At 35.7% G+C, this 26285-nt stretch overlaps 2 protein-coding genes across 2 annotated transcripts; both read right to left on the bottom strand.

The window, feature by feature from the left end:
- Nucleotides 1-39: 39 nt before the first annotated feature.
- On the bottom strand, nt 40-2046 carry LOC113077369 (ribonuclease inhibitor-like; the record flags this gene model as incomplete). The annotated part of the gene is made up of 4 exons (XM_026249776.1): nt 2028-2046; nt 1776-1830; nt 1398-1568; nt 40-213 (listed from the first exon to the last, which is right to left on the bottom strand). Coding segments are annotated over exons 1-4 (419 nt in total), but the record flags the coding sequence as incomplete, so codon positions are not given.
- A 2896-nt stretch (nt 2047-4942) lies between these two features.
- On the bottom strand, nt 4943-15451 carry LOC113077370 (protein NLRC3-like). Its single transcript, XM_026249777.1, has 7 exons — nt 15149-15451; nt 14507-14894; nt 9095-9160; nt 8541-8645; nt 7421-7499; nt 7048-7243; nt 4943-6958 (listed from the first exon to the last, which is right to left on the bottom strand). The coding sequence occupies exons 3-7, from the start codon at nt 9151-9153 to the stop codon at nt 5124-5126; spliced, it is 2274 nt and encodes a 757-aa protein (XP_026105562.1). The 5' UTR covers nt 9154-9160; nt 14507-14894; nt 15149-15451; the 3' UTR covers nt 4943-5123.
- Nucleotides 15452-26285: the final 10834 nt, after the last annotated feature.

Genomic DNA, 26285 nt, shown 5'->3' with positions numbered 1-26285 from the left:
TAATCACACTGTAACTGCTGTACAGTATAATGTACTAACTCTAGCTTTTCCAGATTGCATTGTGGGTTCATCAGTAGATCACAAATGTTTTTCAGTCCACAGTCTCCTAGTTGATTTCCACTCAGGTCCAGCTCTCTCAGTTGTGATGGGTTTGATTTCAGTGCTGAAGTGAGAGCTGAACAACCTTCATCTGTCAAATAACAGAATCTTAACCTACATTTGGAGCAATGAGACAAACAAACTCTTCATTATGGTGATGATATAACATCTTCATAACAAACAGAGAACAAGACTGATCTTTATTTTGCCAGATCACAAAATCACTTAGTGAAAAAATTTCCACAAATTTAATGTGAACTCCAGCTCTTTATAAGTCATTGAGTACGAAAGCCCTGAGATATATTGAGCCTAAAATTCATTCATCGCTCAGGTGTACAAAGAAGTTCAAAACAGCTGAGCAGCTGAATGTTTAGCTGGGCCAGTGTGTCTTATTATTGGCTCCACTTGGCGCCTAGTTGGGAAATGTCATTCCCTTACCATAGCGCCTGCCAGCTCATTGTAAATATTGCATCAAAATCATATTAATAAATGAGCATGATTTAAACCCAGATGATTGTAACCACTAAGTTTGACTGCCTTGGGAAAGCCTAGCATGTCTCCAACATAGTGATAATAACACTCTTTGCCTTCTCTAGTGTATCTCAACCAGGTCTTGTCTCATTCGTTGATATTTGTTATATCACAAATCCCGGAAAAATATGCGTTATAGTCCAAACGAGTTGTTTGTTGTAGTTTTTTGAAAACTACTTTATTTTATTTCTGTTAAATAAAATATCTCCTTCTGAATGAAGGAGACTTTGAGCTTTGTAACGTTGCAGATCTATTTTATGCTCAAACAGAAACATTACAGACTAATCTTCTTTAATGAGTAATGGGTGTGATTTGGAGTAGAGTGCCATAAACCAATCAGAGTGTCATCTCCCATTGCCATGGCGGATAAACTATTTACAAGGCGGAATTGCAAGTGGAAAAGCTGAACCCCTTCTCTTGTGAGGGAACGGATCTGCTTGTGCATGTAATTCTGATGCATGCAATGATTATCCATTATGACATGTAGGGATTTTTATATTTACATACACAATGATAATGTTTTACACTTTAAATCTTTTAATTTTTTTTATAAAAATTGTAAAAGTGTACTTCACATTTGTGTGTGTGTAATAAGCAAAGTGTACGCATGTTTGTACAACGTTGTACAATGTTTCATTCCCTGGTTATTAAGGCATTGTGTTTTAGCACTTCAGCTACAAAAAAAAAACATCTTAATGTTTACAGTGCAAATTATTCAATACAACCCTAAAATGTAAAAGTTCTGATGAAAGATGTTAGATACTCACGTCAGTGTGTTGAGTTTACAGTGTTTATCCTGCAGTAGAGCAGCAATCTGATTGACTCGTGTGTCTCCTATTTCACTTTCACTTAGATTCAGCTGTCTCAAAAGTAACAAGTTTTTACCCACAATTCCAGTCACATACTGACAGGCTTCCTCTGCAACAGGACCCAAAAACCTGCAGAAAGAGAAGATAAAGCAAGATTCAGTTCAGTTCTAAAACTCGGTGCAACAAACAATAGCAGCCTATTTTAATGAGCAAATCAAAGGTAAAATGGTTTATCGTAAAGTCCCTTTGATGTAATAGATGGTATTAATGAAATAATATTTCTAGAAATAATTTGCCTGCATATTACGTATTATGTATTACTTCATCTCGTCTCACCTCAGTGTCTTCAGTTGACAGTTTGGATCCTGTAGTAAATCATCAAGCTGCTTCACTCCTGATTGTCCAGGATCATTTCCTGTGAGATCCAGCTCTATCAGGTGTGAAGGGTTGGATCTCAGAGCTGAAGCCAGAGCTTTATAACCTTCTTCAGTGATACCGCAGTTTGAAAGCCTTAACAGAAACAAAATGTAACATTCAACTTACCAGTTATTCTAGAACATTATTAAAATAAGCTGAGCTTCTATTTACCATATCTGATGTGCTCCATATATGTGACTAAATTGAATTTGTTGATCATATAACATGATAATTTCTCTTCAGAAGACCCACATGAAATGCTCAGTTCATATGGATTACTTTAACAATCTTTTTGAAGCATCAAAATTGTGGTTTCATGGACGTCCAGTGAAGGGAAAGAAGTCTCAGATTTCATTAAAACATCTTAATTTGTGTTTCAGAGATGAAGGAACGTCTAATGGGTTTGATCGACAAAAAAAAAAAAAATGTGTACAAATATTTTTGTTGCCCAGCAGTTGTTTGAACTCATAAATAATGTAAGAGACTGCAATGACTCGGTTTGACCAATGTGGCGCTGTAGCGCAAGACTGTAATTCAGGTCTCCTGATGCAATTCAAGAGAAGAAAAATACAGCGCTTCAGTTTAGAGCAGAAAACGGAGCAGATCTGAACCTGAGGGTGCTGAGTAGTGTTTGGATGAATATCCAAATATATACTGTGCATTTTCCTCTCAATAATGAATTAAACAACAAACAACAACAGCAGTTTAAAACACATCTGATTACAGCGATGTGGATGTTTGCATGAGGTACTCCAGTAAAGTCCAGTCACGTTTATTTATATAACTTAGTACTTCATGCAATAGATAGCCTTAAATCAAGCAGCTACGTTTCCACCACAGGAACTTTATCCAGGAACTAGGGACTTTGGCCTGGTACTCTGTGTGTTTACACCGCAGGAACTAAATTAAGCTCCGGGTAAAATAAATGCCCCTCAGAAAGTCCCTGCTGGCGAGGTAGTACTTTTTCAAAGTTCCGGAACTTTCGGGGGCGGGACTTGGTCGCTAAACATCCTGATTGGTTGAATTCACGCAGCATTGGTTGAGTTCAACCACCATTTATTCGGATTATTTTCAAATTATTACTGTTATTGTGTCATGAAATGTAATTTTAAAAGTATTTCGGGTGAGAATGTAGTTGTTTAAAACTCAAATCTGTGGTTTATTGAAAAAGACAACGCCTATTTAGAAATGTTTTTCGCCGATCTCGGAGACGGTGAGCTCCACCCGATCAGCGGGAGCTCAGTCCTCATGTATCTGCCTAGAGCACTCTCACCTCTGTCTCTCTAGTGGTTAAACATAAAATATAATTCATTTTGGGTAAATTTAACTGGTTATCTTTGGTCTATATTCAATTTATCTATATGTTAAAATTAAAATAAAAAAGGCAAATTTATATAATATTTTGTTTCATTGTAATGGCTGTATATATATATATACACACATTTCCCTGAACTAAGTACATTTCTGCCGCTGTTATTATGTTTAAATGAAAACGAAAGTAGGCAGTGGTATTTGATATCCTATTTTCGTTATTGTAAATGTGCAATGAGGAAAATAGCAGTAGACAAGGCGAGCTGACTGATGTTATCAAGTACGCTGCTGTTTGCAGATTTACCGGATTTGCGTCATCGCGGACATCACACTCCAGAGTCGAATGCACAAAGTCTGAACTACCGAGGATGCATGTCCAAAATTGCGTACTATAGTATTAAGAAACGCGCACAGACCTACATCACCAGTCTATTTGCCTAACCTTCCCGGTACTTTACACCGTGGTGGAAACGCAGAAAGCAACAGGTCTGGGGGGAAAAAAGTTCATGGGGAAAAAAGTTCCTGATACAAATGTTCCGGGTAATTTCGGCGGTAATGCGGCAAGTGTTGCTTTAAGTTAGAACTACAATTAGATTTTCTGTGATAAAGCAGCTATCCAGTCTGGAGCTAACTGATTACATACGCACATATGTTTTTCATTTTCATTTTTCTGTGAACTGTCCCTAATACTACACATATTTTTAAACATATTTTTAGAGATAAAATGTAAAATTCATAATTTGTCTATTTAATGTACAACACATACATATATATAAATTTTAGAAATAATATCTTATATAAATAAAAATGATCTGTTTTCCCACAACTTACCTCAATATCTCCAATTCACACTGTATATTTTTCAGTCCAGTGCAGAGTAGCTTCACTCCTGAATCATGCAGATTATTATTGTTCATGTTGAGTTCTTTCAGGTTGGTATCTGATCCAAGAACTGCAGCCAGTGCTAAACAGCTTTTTTCTGTTAAGTTACATTCATTTAATCTACAAAGGAAATAAATCACATCACAGAATTCAAAGACTGAATACATACATTTAGTAAATAAAAATACTTAATAATACAAATACTAAATAAATTTTTTTCACCTAATAGTTATACATGAACATTACTGGCATTACTCTTAAAAACTAATATTTTCTGTATTTCTTCTTTTATTATTCTGTGACCATCTTGTTAGATAAAAACAAGCAACTTTGTCTGAATAAAATATGTGTTAAGCTTTAATAACAACAAGGTATACATTTGAATGTGCTAGTTTTATTGCATCTTGAAGTACAGAATCTAAGGATTAAGATTTTGTAAAAGTATATGTCCTCTATTGCAGAGTTGAAGAGAACTGCGTTGCTGGAGTGGAAATAACTATGGACCAAAGTGTTGTAATGTGATGCTTCTTCCACTGCTGACTAAAGTGCATGTTTTGCTGAAGAACATAATTTTCTACATAATACATAAAGAAATATATATATATATATATATATATATATATATATATATATATATATATATATATATATGTGTGTGTGTGTGTTTGTGTGTGTGTGTGTGTGTGTGTGTGTGTGTGTGTGTGTGTGTTTGTGTGTGTGTGTGACTCTAGACCACAAAACCAGTCTTAAGTCGCTGGGGTATATTTTAAGCAATAGCCAAAGAAAAAAATAGATTTTTCTTTTATGCCAAAATTCATTAGGATATTAAGTACAGATCATGTTCCATTAAGATATTTTGTACATTTCTTAATGTAAATACATCAAAACTTAATTTTTAATATGCATAGCTAAGAATTCATTTGGACAACTTAGGGGGTTTAGATTTTTATGCAAACTTAGATTCCAGATTTTCAAATAGTTGTATTGCACATGGAACATGATTAAGAATAACCATTGATTAATGTAGAGAAATGTTTTCCAGATGAGTGCAAAAACAAGACTTTATTAAATGACTTACAGAGCTCTTTTGGATGTTTTGATGATTGCTGATAATCTAATGAGACACTCATCTGATTTCTTGAATTTCTGAAGCTCGAACTCATCCATCTCCTCATCTGATGTCAACAACACAAAGGCCAAAGCAGACCACTGGGCAGGAGAAAGGTCAGCAGATGAGAGACTTCCTTTGTTAAGGTGGATCTGAATCTCTTTCACCAGAGTTTGTTCGTTCAGTTCATTCAGACAGTAGAACAGATTGATGGATCTCTCTAGAGATGGATTATCTTCTAATTTCTGCTTGATGTAATGAACTATTTCCTTTTTGCTCTTGTCATTGTTGCCTTGCTGTGTCAACAGACCTCGTAAGAGTTGTCGATTGGATTGGAGTAACAAACCAAGAAGGAAGCGAAGGAAAAGGTCCAGGTGTCCATTGTCACTCTCGAGTGCTTTGTCCACTGCAGTCTTAAGCAAATCAATCATGGTTTCATCTTTATTTTCCTGTTCTGTAGACTCATGAACAAACACAATTTTCTTGTTGATGTCTAGAAACAGATGTGCATAAAGGGCTGCAATAAACTCTTGAATGCTTAAGTGAACAAAGCAGTACATGGTACCAAGAATGATACCTGTTTCCTTTTTAAAGATCTGGGTACACATGCCTGAATACACGGATGCTTTACAGATGCCAATACCACAGGCTTCCAGGTCTGTGTCATAGAAGATCACATTGTTTCTTTCCAGCTGATCAAATGCCAGTTTCCCCAGTGAAAGAATGGCGTCTTTATCCCAGGAAACATCTGCAGTGTATTTTCCATCATACTTTCGTCTGCTCTGCAGGATTTGAAAGCGAAGAAAGTGTGTGTACATTTGTGTCAGGGTCTTGGGAGTGTCTTCAGTATTTGATTCCTGTAGTGTTTTGGAGGCACCATCAGCTTGATTGTTTTTCAAATCATTCTTTCTTTTCTCCTCTAAAATATTCTGGAGAACAGTGGCTGAAATCCAGCAGAAGACTGGGATGTGACACATGATAAAGAGACTCTTTGATTGTTTAATGTGACCAATGATTTCTTTGGCCAGATTTTCATCTGTTAATCTTTTTTTGAAGTATTCTTCCTTTTGTGCATCATTGAATCCTCGTATCTCTGTCAGCCGGTCAATACAGTCAGGAGGAATCTTACTGGCAGCTGCTGGTCTGGTGGTGATCCAGATGAGAGCAGAAGGAAGCAGATTTCCCTTGATGAGGTTCGTTAGGAGAACTTCTAGAGAAGCTGGTGATGATACATCATGCCATGTCTCATTACTGTCAAAGTTTAGAGGAAGACGACATTCATCCAGTCCATCAAGGATGAACAAAACTTTAAATTTATTCTTTCTTGTAAGGTTCAGTCCTTTTGTCTCTGGGAAAAACTCATTTAGAAGACCCATCAAGCTTTGTGTTTCTTTCTCCTTTAAGTTCATCTCTCTGAATGGAAGAGGAAATATGAAGCTGATGTTTTTATTTTCTTTTTCTTCAGCCCAATCCAGAACAAACTTTTGCACACAGATGGTTTTTCCAATACCAGCAACTCCTTTTGTCATTACAGTTCTGATCTCCTTGTCTTGTTCGGTTGCTTCAAATAAATTTTTGCATTCAACTTGTATCTCATGTGATTCATTATGCCTTGAAAAGGACTCAATCTGTCTTACCTCATGTTCAGTATTGACCTGTTCACTACAACCCTGAGTGATATAGAGATCTGTGTAGATGTTATTCAGAAGTATAGAGTCACCTTGCTTTGCAATTCCTTCAAACACACATTGATACTTTTTCTTCAGATTGCATTTTAGCTGATGAATGAAGAACAGCTCATCTAAACACAGGAATAAAATTCAGATATTTTTATACTAATTTTCCTACATTTATAAGTGACAATATGACAGATGTCCATGAGTCTCTTACCTTCTAGAGTATCAGCAGCTTCATCTTGCTTCATACTTCTAAGAAAGTAGAGTGTGAGATCAAGAGCTGCTTCACTGATAATGCATCTATTCTCATTAAAGTCCTTCACAAAGTATTGTGTGTTCTCTTTTTGTAATATTTTCTTAAACGTTTCTAGCTCATCCTTCAGAAACTTGATCACTTTACTCTCAAGATCCTAATAACAATGCAAGAAAAAGATACAAAACAAACAAAATTACATATTCATACATTAAACACACACACACACACACACACATATAAAATCAAACTAAAATGGGATGCTTTGTTCAATAAAATATTTACTTATTATGCTATAAATTTATTAGTTTTTGAAAACGTATTTCTTTCCTACCTGGAAGATCCACAGGAGGTTTTCTTTGAAATGGTTCTTGTGAGTCTGGATGCCTAAACCTAATGTCTCGTACTGAATGCTAGTTTGTAAAATGAAAAGAAAATAGAATTTTTATATTAGAGAAGTCTTTTTCTCTTATTTAACTTATTTTAACAAAGAGAAAAGGAAAGTATTAGCTGTTTATGTTCACATTGTTGCTGTGCTTTATATGGTGCATACATGTAATTTTGGCTTTTATTCACATATAAACATTGATCAATGCACATACTTTGAGCACATCAAATATGGTCAACAGCAGCTCAGTCGTACACACAAGAACAAACCTTGCTGGTTCCTATACATAAAAATGCAAAATTTGATTTGTGAATAAAATAATATCTGTTAATCATAAAGGAATTGTGTCTTTTCAGAATTATTGGATTAAACTGTTCAGTTCATATGTATTAGTTTTAAGATGTATTTATATATTTTTTACTTTTTAAAACTTAAATATTTTTTCAGTGATTGTCAGTGGATGGACAAAAATTACAGACTATTAATATCTTCATTTGCATTCTGAAGATGAATGAACGTCTTAAGGTTTTGGAATGATATAAGGGTGAGTAAATGACAATTTTCAAATTTAGGTGAACTATACCTTTATAAACTAGTTCTCTAATTATATTATTTTCTTTCCTATAAACAAAAAACAAAAAACAAAGGGGCTGGTAAGTAATAGTAAATTACGCATTTGATAACAGGTATTTTAACCTGTTGTTCAGCAGCTCAGAACACAATAATTAAATGGGTATACAAACAAATATATAATTTATTTTAAATAATTTCAGTGTTTGCATATTTCACTAATGACAAAAAGTCAGTATAGTCATACACTTGTGCTTCTCATAGCTAAATGCTATGTATTTAAGTTTGCTTGCATGGTGTCTTTCCATTTAAGTTTACGCACCCTAGTGGTTCCCTGTGTAACTGGATGAAAGGAAAGAAGCTCTATAGAGTTTATTACAGAGTATAAGCTTACCAGTCTTTTTCTGTGATTTATTATTTTATTTAATCTCGATCACATGAAACTTGGAGGAGAAATTAAGTAACACAATGATGTAATGTAAAAGACATAAAATACCTTTTGGTAGATGATGTTTTTTTCTCACTGAATGCCGGTGGTTCACCTTTTGATTGGTCACTCTTTATAGACACAGAGCTGAACACATATGAGCCTGATCGCACACTAATGACACAAAGAGCAAAACACTTTACTACAGGAGATACTTGAGTCTCATTTGAAGACATTTGCTGTGCAAACAGAACAAGGCAAAAAGGCACACCAACTATTTCCTGCATTCCTCTGTTTGACTCTAGACAAGTTTCCTTCCTAAATCATTCCTGCTTTTATTCTTCTATAGACTCTAAACTGAATTTGTACATGAACTCACACATCCTAATAACTGCTCAATTTCCACTTTACCACGAATCGTGTGACCAGATGTATATTAGAAAGAATCAACTAAAATACTAAAAACATTATAACTATTGTATCCGTAATAGCCTACTGAATGTAGTCCTACTTGTGCATGAGTGGGTGAGAAAATGAACAAAAACTTCTCAAAACATCTACAGGAAAAAGCAGAACATTAGTCTTTTATTAAATGTGACATTGTGTATAAAACGCAGTCTTACCTCTGTTTCTCTGAGAGACTCATCTCACAAGGACACTCTTTTCCTTGCTCCTCTGACATAGGCCTACTGCAAAATTTTACATTTAGACAAAGCTGATTTTTGTTACATGATTCTTTTACAAAAACTAAATACACATATGTCTGTCTAAATCTAACGGTCTGATTTAAAAATACTTTGGATTTCACATAAATAGCCTGAAATGAAAGAGATAATGAAGGAACAACATTTATGTATTATTCGTTAACAGTAACGCTTTTCAATAAACGTAAAGTTTTAATATCTGTGGCATTCGAAAGTTCGGTTCGAAACCGCAATGAAGATAGTTTGCCGTTTGATATTCAGATTTCTTTTGGCTATAAATACGCAGTGCGCTGTCGTAGACATGTAAACAATACCAAATATCTATGATTTCTGAATTCTGGTGACGCTGTATTTTGGGCCAAAATCTGTTTTTTTTTTTTCGTAGTGGCTCTAATTTTTATAATGCCTATAGCTCAGAAAGTTGGACACTTAGAGGAGTGAAACCGGTGTCATCTTCACCAGCTTGATCTGTGATTTTTTTCACAGCAAAGCTCTTGTATGTAAACCCCTTGGTAAGTCAGCCAGTAAGGAATGTGAAAAAAAGGCGTTCTTCATGTTTAACGTAAACACGCAGACTGCTGGAATAAAAGAACAATGTTTTAAATTGAGCTCGATTTGTGAAAATTTTCACAATAGCATTTTATCACGTTGCCATGTTTCTCTTTGCTCTACCCCCCGTTATTTGTCTAATATTGTTCTATGGTTGCTGTTCCAATGAATAATGGTTTCCAATTTATTAGGTAAATGAACTTACATATACAGTATATATGTATACTATATAGTACATTTTATATATATATATATATATATATATATATATATATATATATATATATATATATACACACACACACAGTACAGTACAGACCAAAAGTTTGGAAACATTATTATTTTTAATGTTTTTGAAATAAGTTTCTTCGGCTCATCAAGCCTGCATTTATTTGATCCAAAATACAGAAAAAACTGTAATATTGTGAAATATTATTACAACTTAAAATAATAGTTTTCTATTTGAATATACTTTAAAAAAATAATTTATTCCTTTGATGCAAAGCTGAATTTTCAGCATCATTACTCCAGCCTTCAGTGTCACATGTAACATCCAGTCGATCACATGATCATTTAGAAATCATTCTAATATTCTGATTTATTATGAGTGTTGGAAACAGTTCTGCTGTCTAATATATTTGATGAATAAAATGTTTCTATCACTTTTTATCAATTTAACACATCCTTGCTGAATAAAAGTATTGATTTTATTTAAAAAGAAGAAGGAAAAAAAAATGACTGACCCCAAATTACTGACCAGTAGTGTATATTGTTATTACAAAATATTTATATTTAAAAACAACTTTTTTTTTTTTACTTTTTATTCATGAAAGTACATTTACATTTATTCATTTAGCAGACGCTTTTGTCCAAAGCGAAGTATGCAAAAAAAGTATCACACGTTCTGAAAAAATATTAAGCAGCAGAACTGTTTCCAGCTTTGATAATGAATCATCATATTACAATGATCTCTAAAGGATCATGTGATGATGATCCTAAAAATTCAGCTTTGCTTAACAGAAATAAATGATAATTTAAAGTATAATAAATTTAAAAACAATCATTTTAAATTGTAATAATAGCTATATCACAATATTATTATTTTTTCTGTATTTTTGATCAAATAAATGCAGGCTTGATGAGCAGAAGAAACTTCTTTCAAAAACATTAAAAATAGTAATGTTTCCAAACTTTTGGTCTGTACTGTATATATGCATTTTTATATATATACGTGTGCACTTTGTTTGACAATAAAGTTTTGGTTGTTGTGCCTTTGCTTTTGTATTTGGCTTCAATATTCTGATTTGCCAAAGTTTCACAGTTTAGCTTTTGTCAGTTTACCCTTCTTGATCCTTAACTATTCTGATCTTAAACATTTGGTCAGTTAACCATCATCTTATTTGTTTACATCCCTATTTCAATTCGTGAAAAACATTAACAGTGCAGTTGTGGTAAGATAAGGGTTTCCCTGAGTCAGTAACATCCCTATTCTAATCTGTAAAAACTTTCACAGTTCACTTTCGGGTCAGCTGATCCTTCCCAGGGTCACAAACATTACTTTTCTGATCTGTGAAAACTTTCACAGTTGAACTTTGGTCAGCTTACCCTTCCCAGGGTCACTAACATCACTTTTCTGATCTGTGAAAACTTTCACAGTTAAGTATGTGACAGCTGAGGTGGTAATATCCTTTTATGGGGTGTTTCTCTGCAGCAAGGACTGGAGCAATTGTCCGGATGGAAGACAAATGCATGGGGGAAAATAATGTCAAATTCTTGAGGAAAATCTACTGCCTTCTGCCAGAAAGTTGTCAACGGGAACAAGGTTTACCTTCTAATATGACAATGACACAAAGCTCGCAGCAAAACTGCTCACAGAGTGTTTGGAGAAGTGAAATCCCATGGTCATCATGAAATTTAACTGAACTCGAGCAATTCTGCAAAGAAGAGTGAGTGGACAAATATTAAAGTAGATGTAATTAAAGAGACGAAAACAATACCCAACGCGATGATCCCTTTTCAAACTGTGTGATTGTTTTTTTCTGAAATGTTGGATTTATATCTTACACTTGGATGTTATAAGTTGCAATGAATAAACAAATCAAAAACTGTCCATCTTCATTTCAGGCTGCATAGCAACAAAATGTAAATGTAGAGATTATTTTCAATACCCACTGTACATACATACATAAACAAAGAAGAGGGTGAAGAAAGAAAAATAAAGTGTAGTAAAGCAAATAAAAGAATATTAAATAAGCAAAAATAATAAAAAAATACAGGAACTGATTTATAAACTATATTTTTGTGTTGGTATAAATGGTGCCGCGTTACAATGGTTTAGATCTTATTTGGGTGAAAGAACTTTCTCGATACGTCTTGGGGAATTTGTGTCTTCTACTGCATCTCTTGTATGTGGAGTCCCTCAGGGTTCCATTCTTGGACCCATTTTATTTTCCTTATATATATTACCTTTAGGGTCCATATTTAGGAAACATGGCATCTCATTTCACTGTCATGCAGATGACTCGCAACTCTGTCTGCCTTAAAAACGAAACAATGCAAACTCTATAGCACCTTTGTTGAGATGTCTTGAGGATATTAAAGCCTGGATGGCCTCCAATTTCTTAAAGTTCAATGAAGATAAAACTGAAATAATTTTGTTTCGACCTGGTGGTACCATCAATACCCCTGATGTAGATCTTGGTGACTTAAAGCCATATGTGAAGCCCGTTGTAAAAAACCTAGGTGTTTTAATGGACGGTGACTTTAAACTAGATAAACAGATTAATTTCGTTAAATCGTGTTTTTATCAGTTAAGGCAATTATCTAAAGTCAAGTCATTTGTATCTTTTACTGATTTTGAGAGGGTCATCTATGCTTTTATATCATCCCGCCTGGACTATTGTAATAGTCTCTATGTAGGCATTGGTGAGGCATCTCTAACACGTTTGCAGAGGGTACAAAACGCGGCTGCACGTTTATTGACAGGGACACGCAAACGAGACCACATTACACCTATATTAGCTTCCCTTCACTGGTTGCCAGTTCATTTTAGAATTGATTCCAAGATTTTACTTTTAGTCTTTAAATCATTAAATAACACTGCTCCTAAATACCTCTCAGATCTATTACAGCCATATGCTCCATCCAGAGCACTTAGGTCTGCTGGGCAACTGCTTTTAGTCTCCCCCAATGCAAGATTAAAGAGCAGAGGTGACCGTGCCTTTGCAGTAGCGGCCCCGAAACTCTAAAATAATTTACCTTTGTACATTAGGCAGGCATCTTCACTTGCTGTTTTTAAATTACATTTAAAAACATATTTGTATAGTACAGCATATAACACAGTATGAGAGTTACCTGTTAGGAGTTCTTTTAAGTGTGTGTTATAAATCATTATTGTATTTATTGCATATTTTATTGTGTTTTTATTTATAATATTTTATTTCTTTTTGTGCTTTTTAGTTCTACTGTTTACTTTTTATTGTATGTACAGCACTTTGGTGAACACCTGCTGTTTTAAAAAGGTGCTCTATAAATAAACTTTGATTTGATTTTGATTTGATTTAGATACATTGCAGGATAAAACAGTAATAATTAAGAAAATAAAAATCAGAATAAGAATATATAAAAGTAATAATATGATTTAAATAAACAACAGTATATGCATATACTTGTATACAGATGTTTAAAAAAAATCCTTATACGTATCATTATAAAGACAGGGTAAGAACCATGAAATTAAATGATACATTTTTGTATTATAGAAGCTTAAAATGAATACAGGTGCTTCTCAATAAATTAGAATGTCGAGGAAAAGTTCATTTATTTCTGTAATTCAACTCAAATTGTGAAACTCATGTATTAAATAAATTCAATACTGGAGTAGTTTAAGTCTTTGGTTCTTTTAATTGTGATGATTTTGGCTCACACTTAAAATAACCCTACCAATTCTGATCTGTACTTAACTGAAAGTTTTCACAGATAAGAAAAGTGATGTTAGTGACCCTGGGAAAATGTTATCTGACCATAACTGCACTGTTTTTCACGAATCGAAATAGTGATGTACAGTAAATGAATCAGGGGATGGTTAACTGACCAAATTTTTAAGACTGATTAGAATAGTTCAATAGTTATTAGTATAGTTCAATAGTTAAAAGCCAAGTACAAATGCATAGTTCATTTACCTAATAAATTGGAAACCGTTATTCATTGGAACAGCAACCATATAACAATATTAGACAAATAACGGGGGGTAGAGCAAAGAGAAACACGGCCACGTGATAAAATGCTATTGTGAAAATTTTCACAAATCGAGCTCAATTTAAAACAATGTTCTTTTATTCCAGCAGTCTGCGTGTTTATTGGTAATAGACGTTAAACATGAAGATACGCCTTTCTTTCACATTTCTTACTGGCGGACTTACCAAGGGGTTTACAGACAAGAGCTTTGCTGTGAAAAAAAATCACAGATCAAGCTGGTGAAGATGACACCGGTTTCACTCCTCAAGTGTCCAACTTTCGGAGTTTAGGCATTATAAAAATAAAAGTCACTACGAAAAAAAAACAAAAAAACATTTCGGCCCAAAATACAGCGTCGGTATTGTTTACATGTCTATGACAGCGCACTGCGTATTTATAGCCAAAAGAAATCTGAACATCACCGGTTCTAAAAACTATAATCATGTTCTTAATCCTCCGGAATAAAAACAGGCCTAAATGACGCATATCACATTCCGCCTGTTTTGCCAAATAACTGTAATCGAGGAGGTATTAAATTAAACTTACGTGCGGCGGTCTTGTGCGATAAGAAGAACAATTAGAAGTGTTTGAAAGGCTTTCAATGTTTTTCTGTCTACTGCGCTTGTTGCTGGTCACGTGGTACAATTCCAAAACAAATTCCAGTCACTGGTAAAAGATTCGGCGTCATCAGCTGTTTGAGAGTTTGTAGACTTTGTGAACGATTAACAGCAACGGCAGCCAATCTTACGTTTTATTGTCCTATGGTAACCTCTCGGAGCCAAACATACATTAAAGTTTCGAGGTTTAACGGAACCCATTTGCTGCAGTGACAAGTCCCTCCTCAGAGCTGTTCAGGATGCCAGAACCTCATCCGCTTTGGGGTGTGTCTCTCGCCATTGTGTATAATCTGTGGATGGTTTCAGTAAAAGTGCTCCTGTAAAATTGGGGATAAAAACTGAATCATTTCACATCCATTTATCAAAACTATTAACAGGTGAAATATCAGAAACAAGTATCAATTACAATACAATAATAGTTTACTCATAATAGTCTTTTTTTTATTTCTTGTGTGGTTGTCATACATGGTGATACATGGTGTCTGTGGAACAGCATGAGTATAAGAAAATGACAATTCAGGTGAAAAATTTGTTTTAAGGGTTATTTCGCCACTAAAAAAAAATTATTTACTTGACTGTTGGTCTCTGTGCATGAATGGGCGTTCATGAGACTCTTATTAGCAAAGCATTTCAGTATAACTCAACCAGGAAAAGCCCACAAGTTGTGAACAACCAAGATGAATAAAAACACAACATGAAATTCAATCTATGTGCTTTTTTTCTATGAGGTAAATATATCTGCTGTGCTCGTTGCAACAGGAAGTTGTCACATCCATCCATCAGCTGTCATTTTGCCTGTCATGACAACCGAAGCTTCAGTCTCCAGAGCGAAATTGTGCAAGGATCTGTTTCAGTGTAGTCAACCTGAATGACCTTTTCTTGAGGGCATGATTCAGGTGTCTGAGATGGAGGATAAAAATAAACCAGAAATAAAATACCAAGATTAAATTATATGTCTTTTTAATTCAAAACGTTTCCATCACTGCATATAGATTATTCAACATTCTAATGTAAACCCTTAATTGTTTTACTTACATCTTATCTCACACTTTTTGACCATTTACAGTGACGTTTGACAGTGACATTAGTCCAATTCATGAACGAATGATTTAAGAGAATCGGTTCTTCTTAGTGAATCGAAAAACTATAGGTCAAACAGTGCAGTCTGACTCCCTTTTATCCAAAGTGACTTACAAATGAGGATGAAAGAAGCAATCAAACCAACAAAAGTGCAACAATATTTAAGTTAAATAATAAATATGTTGCACAATATTATAGGTAGATTCAGCTCCTGGAGGGTCACCTGCAGCGTTTTGTTCTAACCCCAATCTAAACACACCTGAACCAGCAAATCGAGATCTTCAGGATTACTAGATTACTTCAGACAGGTGTGGTCAAACTGGTTGCTGCGAGACTCAGGACACCGGCCTTTCAGAATCAGAGAGAGAGGTTTAGATATCACTGTTTTCCAAGATCAGCACTTACCACTAAAAAAACCCTCAAAGAAATCACTCTCATACCACAACACTTATAACAGACAATTTAATTAAAAAAAAATTTTCTCACAAAAGAAAATTCCAGTTTTGTCACGTGCATGCATGATTTCTGCATTACTGTGAATATTTTCATCATAAACAACAAACTGCAGATACAATGGAAGAGATAAAATTTCATAGCCAGCTTCACTGGTTGTAATGGAAGTTACATAATTTGTGTGATAAACTAACATCATAAACTGACATCTTTGTCTGAAGACAGAATATGATGTGGTGTTTGTCCAAGCATAGACTGTTTTTTATATTCTCTTAATCGACATTAGTAGTCGTTATTACAATATCAAGAGCAATAATTAAGAATAATTTTTTCATAATATTGGAGCCCAATGAGTCCCTGTTTTTTTTTTTTTTTAAGTATATGCCCTTTTAAACAGTTTGTTGTTATTGGAAAAGTTTATATTTTAACGATTTTAGTAATTGGCTAAATTAAAGTATTTGACTCAAAAGATAACACAAACACAATTAATAAGGTAGCCTAATTATACAAATGATAAAAATGAAGATTCAGTCCCATGGGGCAAATATGTACATCAGATGGCAACACTCTTTTATTTTGACATTTCAGTTAATTGTATTTTCAGTGTTTTAGAATCAACACATTGATCCAAAAACAGTGATTGAACCAACATCACTTTTCAATGCAATTAGCATTTGCGCAAACGGCATTGCATCACTGGAACTAATTGTATTTGCATGAGTACTTGGCAAGCAGGAATTTTGACCTTTTTTTCTGTATTTGCCCGTTCTAGCACAAAAATAAATTAAGATGTTAATTTATTAGGAAAATACCTTATGCTTAGAAACAGGGCTGAAGAGGGGCCTATTTTCAGTCCATGGTTTTAATGCCCAAGACCAGCCCAGTTATTTACAGATAAATAACAAATAACACACTGAACTTTTAGAAAACATTCTACAGTCAAACGTTTTAATAGGCACAGTGGAAAGTGAAGTCCATCCATCCATCATCTTCCGCTTATCCGGGGCCGGGTCGCGGGGGCAACAGTCTAAGCAGAGACGCCCAGACTTCCCTCTCCCTAGCCACTTCTTCCAGCTCTTCCGGGGGGACCCCGAGGCGTTCCCAGGCCAGCCGGGAGACATAGTCCCTCCAGCGTGTCCTAGGTCTTCCCCGGGGCCTCCTCCCGGTGAGACGTGCCTGGAACAGCTCCCTGGGAAGGCGTCCAGGAGGCATCCGAAATAGATGCCCGAGCCACCTCAGCTGGCTCCTCTCGATGTGGAGGAGCAACAGCTCTACTCTGAGCTCCTCTCGAGTGACCGAGCTTCTCACCCTATCTCTAAGGGAGCGCCCAGCCACCCGACGGAGAAAGCTCATTTCGGCCGCCTGTATCCGGGATCTTGTCCTTTCGGTCATGACCCACAGCTCATGACCATAGGTGAGAGTAGGAACGTAGATTGACCGGTAAATCGAGAGCTTTGCCTTACAGCTCAGCTCCTTCTTCACCACGACAGACCGGTACAGCGACCGCATTACTGCAGAAGCTGCACCGATCCGTCTGTCAATCTCACGTTCCATCCTTCCCTCACTCGTGAACAAGACTCCAAGATACCTGAACTCCTCCACTTGAGGCAGGAACTCTCCACCAACCTGAAGTGAGCAATCCACCCTTTTCCGACTGAAAATGAAATGAAAATCAGATATGAATTAAACAATGTGTGCTGCTGAGATAAAACACTATAAAGTGTATAAAATTACCAAAAGTAAATGGAGCAGACCAAATCTATTTTGGGAGTCCACTTAACCCATAAATAAACACACCTGAACAAGTTACTCAGGGTCTTCAAGATTATGGCTAGCCTCAGGCAGGGAGTTTCAGGGCTGGAGTTGCGCCAGACCTTGGATCTTTAAAAATGTGGTTTCAAAAGAGGTTTAAAAGCCTCCTGCTGCACCAATTCAGTCCATTGTGAGACTGCAGGTCGAGAAGATGACAGCTCGAGTGTGCTGCGCGTTGATCGTTGTTTTGTTGTGTCTCTCTGTTTTCTTGAGCACAACAGATGCCAGAGCATTTGCCACAGGTGAGATCTTTTAACTTCATTAGAAGAAAACATGTAAATGAGTATATCTAAGTTTATATCTAAATCGTAAGGTCTTTATATTTTTTCATTGTACAAGGAAAACACAATGTTGAAGATGGGCATTGTTTATTTATTTATTTACAGTAAAACAACCCTTTACGTTGGATGGAGATTCACAAGGTATGTACAGTATGCCATCACTACTGAAGTCTTTGTTGAATTTTCTAAGTGATTTGTACTTTACCTGTTTAACAATTCTATTCAATTTAGCATGGGGGCTAATTATAGCTTATAACGTTAATGAAGTACTACATAACAAGCCACTTGTTCAAATAGTCTGATCGGATGGTTTTAATGTGTTTTGTCTGTTTTCCTACAAACGTACTATATATAGATTTTTTTTGTGTGTGTATGAAAATGCTTAAAATGCGTCTGTGCTTGTGATTGTACACTCTTTTAACAAAAATGGTGCTTAATGGCACTAAAAGTGGTTCATTGGTTTATAATAATAGGAAAACCACTTTAAAGGGATACTTCACCTCAAAATCACCCTCATGTCGTTCCAAACCCGTAAGACCCCCGTTTATCTTCGGAACACAGTTTAAGATATTTTAGATTTAGTCCGATGGCTTTCTGTCCCTCCATTGAAAACCTATGTACGGTATACTGTCCATGTCCAGAAAGGTAAGAAAAACATCATCATCAGTTAGAATTTTTTGAAGCATCGAAAATACATTTTGGTCTAAAAATAGCATAGACTTTATTCAGCATTGTCTTCTCTTCCGTGTCTGTTATGAGAGAGTTCAAAACTCTGCAGTTTGTGATATCTGAATATGATGTAACTGGATCTTTTTGAACCAGTTCACCAAATCGAACTGAATCGTTTTAAACGGTTCGCGTCACCAATACAAATTAATCCACAAATGACTTAAGCTGTTAAAAAAAAGTATAGCCTGAATGCGCTGTAAGTCTCTTCAGATAAAAGCTTCTGCTAAATGTAACAGTTGATAAAAATAGGTTAACAAATGTTGAGTCAAATTTATCTTTGATTATGAAAACGCCTGACATATGTGAGTCTTTTAAATATTGCCTGTAATATCATTCCTTACCCAAGACATAAAGGCCTTAAAATAAATAGACCTAAAGATGGATCTAAATAAATATAAACTGTTAAAGGCCTAAGGCATAAGGAATTTCTATTATTCAACTAATGCAGTATACAAGTAAAAAATTGAGCAAATCTATTTAAAATCTCAAACGTTTGTTAGATTAGGCATATTAAGTGCAAATAAGTTAAGAAAAGCAATTGTAATGTCAAAGTTAACCACTAGATGACTGTAGTATCCTGAGTAAATATATATGAAAACCTTTCAAACGTAATAACTTTTATTCGGTTTTGCATTTGGATATATATTTTAGACATTAACAAAGACTACATAAAAACATACAAACAAACAAGTAAATTTCACTTTTTTTCCCAGATGGCAGTGGCATGGATGGCAACGGAGATGAGCTGCTACAGATTCAGTTATTGGACACTGGTACAGTGTGTGTTTGTGTCTGTGTGTTTGTGCGTAAAGTTTCATTTGATTTAATTTTTTAATGTAGGACTATCTTAAACTAAAGATAATATAGCATTTTATTATCGTCAGAAATTAGCTGTTTATATACGAATGCATTATTCTGTGTATTTACTTTTCTATTGCAGATGAGTTAGAGAGAGCAGGCAAGCAGCTAGGCACAGAAGGCAGTTTGAAAGAAGATGATTTAGGGACTTTGGAATAAGGAATTAAACAAGTTAATTAAAATTATTAACAGAATTGTTGCTGTGATCAGCTTTCTAGGGAAGTAGGATATTTATTTTCGTGGACATGAAGAAGCAGACTCTAGTGGAAATCAGGGGAACTTATTGGAGTTAATGAAGCTCCGGCATCAATTTGATCCCTTCCTTCAAATCAGCTGCAATCCAGCAGATGAATCTCTAAATCTCATTGAAACAAATTACAAAATCCATCTTTGTCCAGAGGAAATTCTGGTAGCAAAACAGTTCCTGGCAAAAAAGAAGAGGGTGCTGTCTCTGACATGCCTAGTGCTTAAACTTCTTGATCGCGACATGTTTCCAACCCTGAGCTTGGTATTTCAAGCAGTTCTTACAATACCTGTCAGCAGTTCCAGCTGTGAGCGGTCATTTAGTGCATTTCTGTCGTCTACATACATGGCTTAGGTGAACAATGGGCCAGAGGAGACTCTATCAATTTGAAAAAGTAAAACAATCTTGAAGTAGCAGTGTTTGGAGTGTGTGTCGAGTCGTGTTCTCATGACAGTGACGGTCCAAACGATTAGAAGTGCTGCAGCAATGGATGTGGACATCACTGTATGGCTTTATCTAAAGATGTGATACTAATGCATTGGCCTGCTTTTCTTCCATTACAGTGACCTTGGATAAGGTGTGTGCCACTGCTGCTGACTGTCCAGGCGGTCAGAAGTGCTGCAGAAATAAATGTACACTTGAATGTACACCTCTATATGACGTAAGTTATACTGATGCACCACACACACAGTTTCTTAAGTATTTTATCATTTCTCCGTGGCAAGGACCTGAATTTGGCCCATAGCATCATTTAAAGCACATTTATTTTCAAAATAAAAACTAATGTATATAACTCTATTTTAAAATAAAGCTTGTTCTTGCTTTGAGTGTTTTGTGCTGTGTGTCTGAGATTTGACGGCCACTAAATGGACAGACTAAATCTGACTATCTGTATCCTTGCAGTGGTCCTGATCCATGACTCGGACTGAAGTGCTGAAACTCATCCATGATGATCAATGTCCCGCCAGACAGAAGAGCTGCCCAACCACCTGTGACCATTCATGCAGCTAACCATGTCAATTTAGCCATCAGGAATAAGTCCATGATTTGGTGGTTGTGCTTTCTTTTTTTTCTTTTTTCTTTTTTTTTCCTCCATACTATACAGAGTTGTTAACTGTAAATGTATTTTACATTCATAAAGATCTGAGTTTAGTAAAACTTCTGTGTGTATGTGGTTGGGGTGTGTGGCATGGATGTATCTAATGCAAATGAAAGGCAGTCTCCAGTTGACTGGCAGAGATGATAAAAGGTGATTGTGATGCCAATAATACCCTGTGTGAGAGTGCTTTCACTGAATTTAATGGGACTATAGTTGAGGAAATAATGGGTAAAATGGGATTAGTTTGTCTTATCAATGGTAGCAGTACAAGACTGGATGTAGTGGATAATTGTAACTGCTGTATTTTTCAGTTTGCAGTTTTTGTGTTTATGTAACTCGTATTATTGCAAATCAGTTTTTACCATGAAGATGCTGACATGCCAATAACAATAAAGAACTACTACTACTGGATGTAATGGTCAGAATCATCTGTTTTTGTTCAAAAGAGGTTATTCTCTCTATAGGTATTTTCTAGATATACATCTATATATCTATATGATTTTATGTTTACTCTGTTAAACTGCATGTTATTTTTACTATTAAAGAAGAAAAAAAGCTGATGCTTAAACTTTGAAGATGGAAAAGAATATTGTTAGTGTTCTTTAGGTCTATGTATTACTAATAATCTGTAGATACAATATGTATCACAATACATGGGTTATGATACAGTATATTGCAATATGTGATGATACTGTAAGAAAGGTGATACACTGCGATATTTCTGTGCTTGTTTGTTTGATTTTATGAAGGGGGTCGAATTTTAGATGAAAAAAAATTACTGTCAGGAATACAAAACCATATGCATAAAACCTGAACAGAAACTTTATTTAATCAAACCGGTGTGCATATATTAATATATATATATTAGGGGTGTAACGATACGCGTATTCGTATTGAACCGTTCGGTACGACGCTTTCGGTTCGGTACGCGGTACGCATTATGTATACCGAACGGTTCGTTGGAGTAATTAATTATATTTGAAAAAAAAAAAAAAAAAGAGAGAGAGAAATATAATGATATGCGTTCAACAAGGTAGCCCAATAACCCAAACAACGTAACAGGCAACGCCCCTGACACTCCCGAAGAAGAAAAAAACACCATCTTATATGTTTATATTAGGCTACTCAGCAGGCGCTCGCTCACTCAGTACGCGCTGAAGGCTGGTTGCAAAATAGCCAATGCGTTTAACAGACTAGAAATGAGAAGATCCTCCAATAACCAACAGGTCTGGTGTTTGGGTGCACTTTGGATTCCCTTTAAGCTATAATGGTGATGGCAAGAGAGTGGTGGATAAAAAAACAACGGTATGTCGCATCTGCAACATGACAGGGTACACCAGCGGGAATAAAAAAAAAAAAAAAAACACCAGCGGGAATATCTGGGATATATGCGTCAGTACTATCTGGGAAAAGACGAAAAAAAAGGAGAAACATGCACAAAGGAAACTATCCCTGCAGCATTTAGACACTATAGCTTACAGGGAATCCAACCCAAACACCAGACCTGTTGGTTATTTTAGGATCTTATATTTCTGGTCTGTTAAATGCATTCGACATTTTGCAACGAGCCTTCAGCGCGTGCTGAGTGAGCGAGCGCCTTAGGGGCCGTTCACATATCGTGCCTAAAAACGCATGGAAAACGCTAAGCGCGTCTTTCTCCTCCTTTCCAAAGCGCTCGGGCAGAAGCGCTCATGAGGCGTCTGTCTTTGCTAAGCAACAATGACGTGCTCTCTCCATGAGACGCGGAAATTTCAGCGAAGGATAAATGGATTTGCAGCTCTAAAAATCGCTTGCAGTAGCTCTGCTACTAAATTTATTTCAAAATTGCAATCCATATACAACTATGATCAGCTGATCCTTCATCTTGGCTGAGCTCTCAACGTTGTTACGGGAAAGGATGAAGCTGATTGGTTGGTTCTTGTCACATGACCCACGGTGCGCTTGCGGCATTCTGAAAAGTTGAGATGTTTTTACATTTTGCTGTATCTAAAACGTATCGAACCGAACCGAATCGAACCGTGACATCAGTGTATCGTATCGAACCGAACCATGAATTTTGTGAACCGTTACACCCCTAATATATATATATATATACATATATGCTTGTATAACTCACCCCAGTGACGGATTAACGCACGGGCTACCTACCGGGCACTTGTTCAGAAGGGGGCCCAGCCAAAATGACCCCCCCACACACACACACATTCCAACCGTGGATTTTGAATGCAGCTTGAATGCAGAAGACAAAAAATTGGCTGAATAATATGTTTAATATGTTTATATATATATATATATATATATATATATATATATATATATATATATATATATATATATATATATATATATATATATATGTATATATGATACGATTAGAATGTTCAGTGCAGCACAGCATCAGCTTTTTTTTGGCTGGTGCTGAGAAATATGCATTTTTACAGTGCTGCGCATTATAACCAATCACAGGATTCTGTTGAGTTTATGAATGAAATGGCCACGTTTGTGGGTGGAGCTGGTGGAGCCTCAATAGCCTCTGCCAACAAGACATTAAAAAGTAAGTGTAAATAAGCACTTCATTTATAAAAAATAATTAATAAAATGTAAAAAAAATCTAAAATCCACTTTGCATAAAATCCTGAGGGGGCACAGTTGAAATTGCATTCCTGGAGGAGCAGTATTTCGGCTGTGCCCCACTTTGGTCTAATGCCATAGACAAGTGCCCGGTAGCCGTGCATTAATCCGTCCCCGGATATAATAAATATATAATTCATAAATATAATATATACTTTCCTTTTTTCTTTTTATTTATTGCACAAATTAGTGATTACTGATATATAAGTGAATGCAGATGACACTGTTTTGTGTTCAGGTTTTATGCATATGGTGGTATATTCCACCATTCATCAGCTTTTTTTTCTTCTTTAATAGTGAAAATAACATGCAGTTATTCGTAACAATGAGAGTAAACATAAAATCATAGAGATATATAGATGTATATCTAGAAATACGTATAGTGAGAATAACCTCTTTTGAACAAAAACAGATGATTCGGACCATTACATCCAGTAGTAGTAGTCCTTTATTGTTATTGGCATGTCAGCATCTAATCTTCATGGTAAAAACTGATTTGCAATAATACATGAGTTACATAAACACAAAATAAAAACCAAGAAAACTGAAAAATACAGCAGTTACAATTATCCACTACATCCAGTCTTGTACTGCTACCATTGATACGACAAACTAATCCCATTTTACCCATTATTTCCTCAACTATAGTCCCATTAAATTCAGTGAAAGCACTCTCACACAGGGTATTATTGGCATCACAATCACCTTTTATCATCTCTGCCAGTCAACTGGAGACTGCCTTTCATTTGCATTAGATACATCCATGCCACACACCCCAACCACATACACACAGAAGTTTTACTAAACTCAGATCTTTATGAATGTAAAAGACATTTCCAGTTAACAACTCTGTATAGGATGGAGGAAAAAAAGAAAAGAAAAAAGAAAGCACAACCACCAAATCGTAGACTTATTCCTGATGGCTAAATTGACATGGTTAGCTGCTACATGGTCACAGGTGGTTGGGCAGCTCTTCTGTCTGGCGGGACATTGATCATCATGGATGAGTTTCAGCACTTCAGTCCGAGTCATGGATCAGGACCACTGCAAAGATACAGATAGTCAGATTTAGTCAGATTTAGTCTGTCCATTTAGTGGCCGTCAAATCTCAGACACACAGCACAAAACACTCAAAGCAAGAACAAGCTTTATTTTAAAATAGAGTTATATACATTAGTTTTTATTTTGAAAATAAATGTGCTTTAAATGATGCTATGGGCCAAATTCAGGTCCATGCCAAGGAGAAATGATAAAATACTTAAGAAACTTTGTCTGTGGTGCATCAATGTAACTTACGTCATATAGAGGTGTACATTCACGTGTACATATATTTCTGCAGCACATCAAACCTAGACAGTCACTTTGATTGGCACACACCTTATCCAAGGTCACTGTAATGGAAGAAAAGCAGGCCAATGCATTAGTATCACATCTTAGATAAAGCCATACAGTGATGTCCACATCCATTGCTGCAGCACTTCGCATCATTTGGACCGTCACTGTCATGAGAACACGACTCGAGACACACTCCAAACACTGCTACTTCAAGATTGTTTTACTTTTTCAATTGATAGAAAGCCAAATGATTGAGTCTCGTCTGGCCCATTGTTCACCTAAGCCATGTATGTAGACGACAGAAATGCACTAAATGACCGCTCACAGCTGGTACTGCTGACAGGTATTGTAAGAACTGCTTGAAATACCAAGCTCAGGGTTGGAAACATGTCGCGATCAAAAAGTTTGTAAGCACTGGCCATGTCAGAGACAGCACCCTCTTTCTTCTTTTTTTGCCAGGAACTCTTACCTGTTACTTGCTACCAGAATTTCAGCTTTGCAAAGAACAAAAGGTGGATTTTGTAATGTGTTGGAATGGGGTTTAGAGATTCCTCACTAAGAAAGTCATCAGCTGATGGATTGAAAGCTTGAATGCCCTTCATGAGCTTCACTAGAAAATCTGTTGCTCAGCTCACTTATCATGCGGTCAAGACATGGATACGAAAGATGATGTTTAAGTTGGTTGCCAGTGGAATCCATTGCGTAATCATCCATCCCTGTCTGCTTACGGCGGGGACCAGACAGGATCTCTGAGATGATATTGGACTCGCAAATTACTTTTCTCTCTTTGTAGAGTTGTTTTGCTGTTTCTTCACTGCTCTGCATTAAGGTCAGTATGTATGCATGTATGTATATATATTTACTTGTTTGTTTGTATGTATTTATGTAGTCTTTGATAATGTCTAAATATATATATCCAAATGCAAAACCCGAATAAAAGTAATTATGTTTGAAAGGTTTTCATATATGTCAGGGGTTTTCATAATCAAAGACACTGGACCTCAGATTTGACTCAACGTTTGTTAGCCTACTTTTATCAACTGTTAAATTCTAAAGTTTTCATCTGAATAATAACATTTAGTATTTAACGTTTTGTGAATGAATCATTTGTTTTAAATCCACTGCTTTATTTGTTAAAGATTCAGTTTGTAATTGTAATTTGTATTTTTCCAAGCATATTTTATAA

Source organism: Carassius auratus, unplaced genomic scaffold (genome assembly GCF_003368295.1).
Source record: "Carassius auratus strain Wakin unplaced genomic scaffold, ASM336829v1 scaf_tig00022424, whole genome shotgun sequence".
NCBI classification, from domain to species: Eukaryota; Metazoa; Chordata; class Actinopteri; order Cypriniformes; family Cyprinidae; genus Carassius; species Carassius auratus.
This window is presented reverse-complemented; position numbering and strand designations above follow the sequence as displayed.

Excerpts from the sequence above, each read along its gene's own strand:
- LOC113077370 (XM_026249777.1), bottom strand. The coding sequence starts at position 9,153 with ATGTCAGAGGAGCAAGGAAAAGAGTGTCCTTGTGAGATGAGTCTCTCA. Across the intron at positions 8,646-9,094 it reads AGTCTCTCAGAGAAACAGAG|TGTGCGATCAGGCTCATATG; the intron begins GTAAGACTGCGT and ends TTGTGTCATTAG. Across the intron at positions 7,244-7,420 it reads ACCTCCTGTGGATCTTCCAG|GATCTTGAGAGTAAAGTGAT; the intron begins GTAGGAAAGAAA and ends CATTGTTATTAG.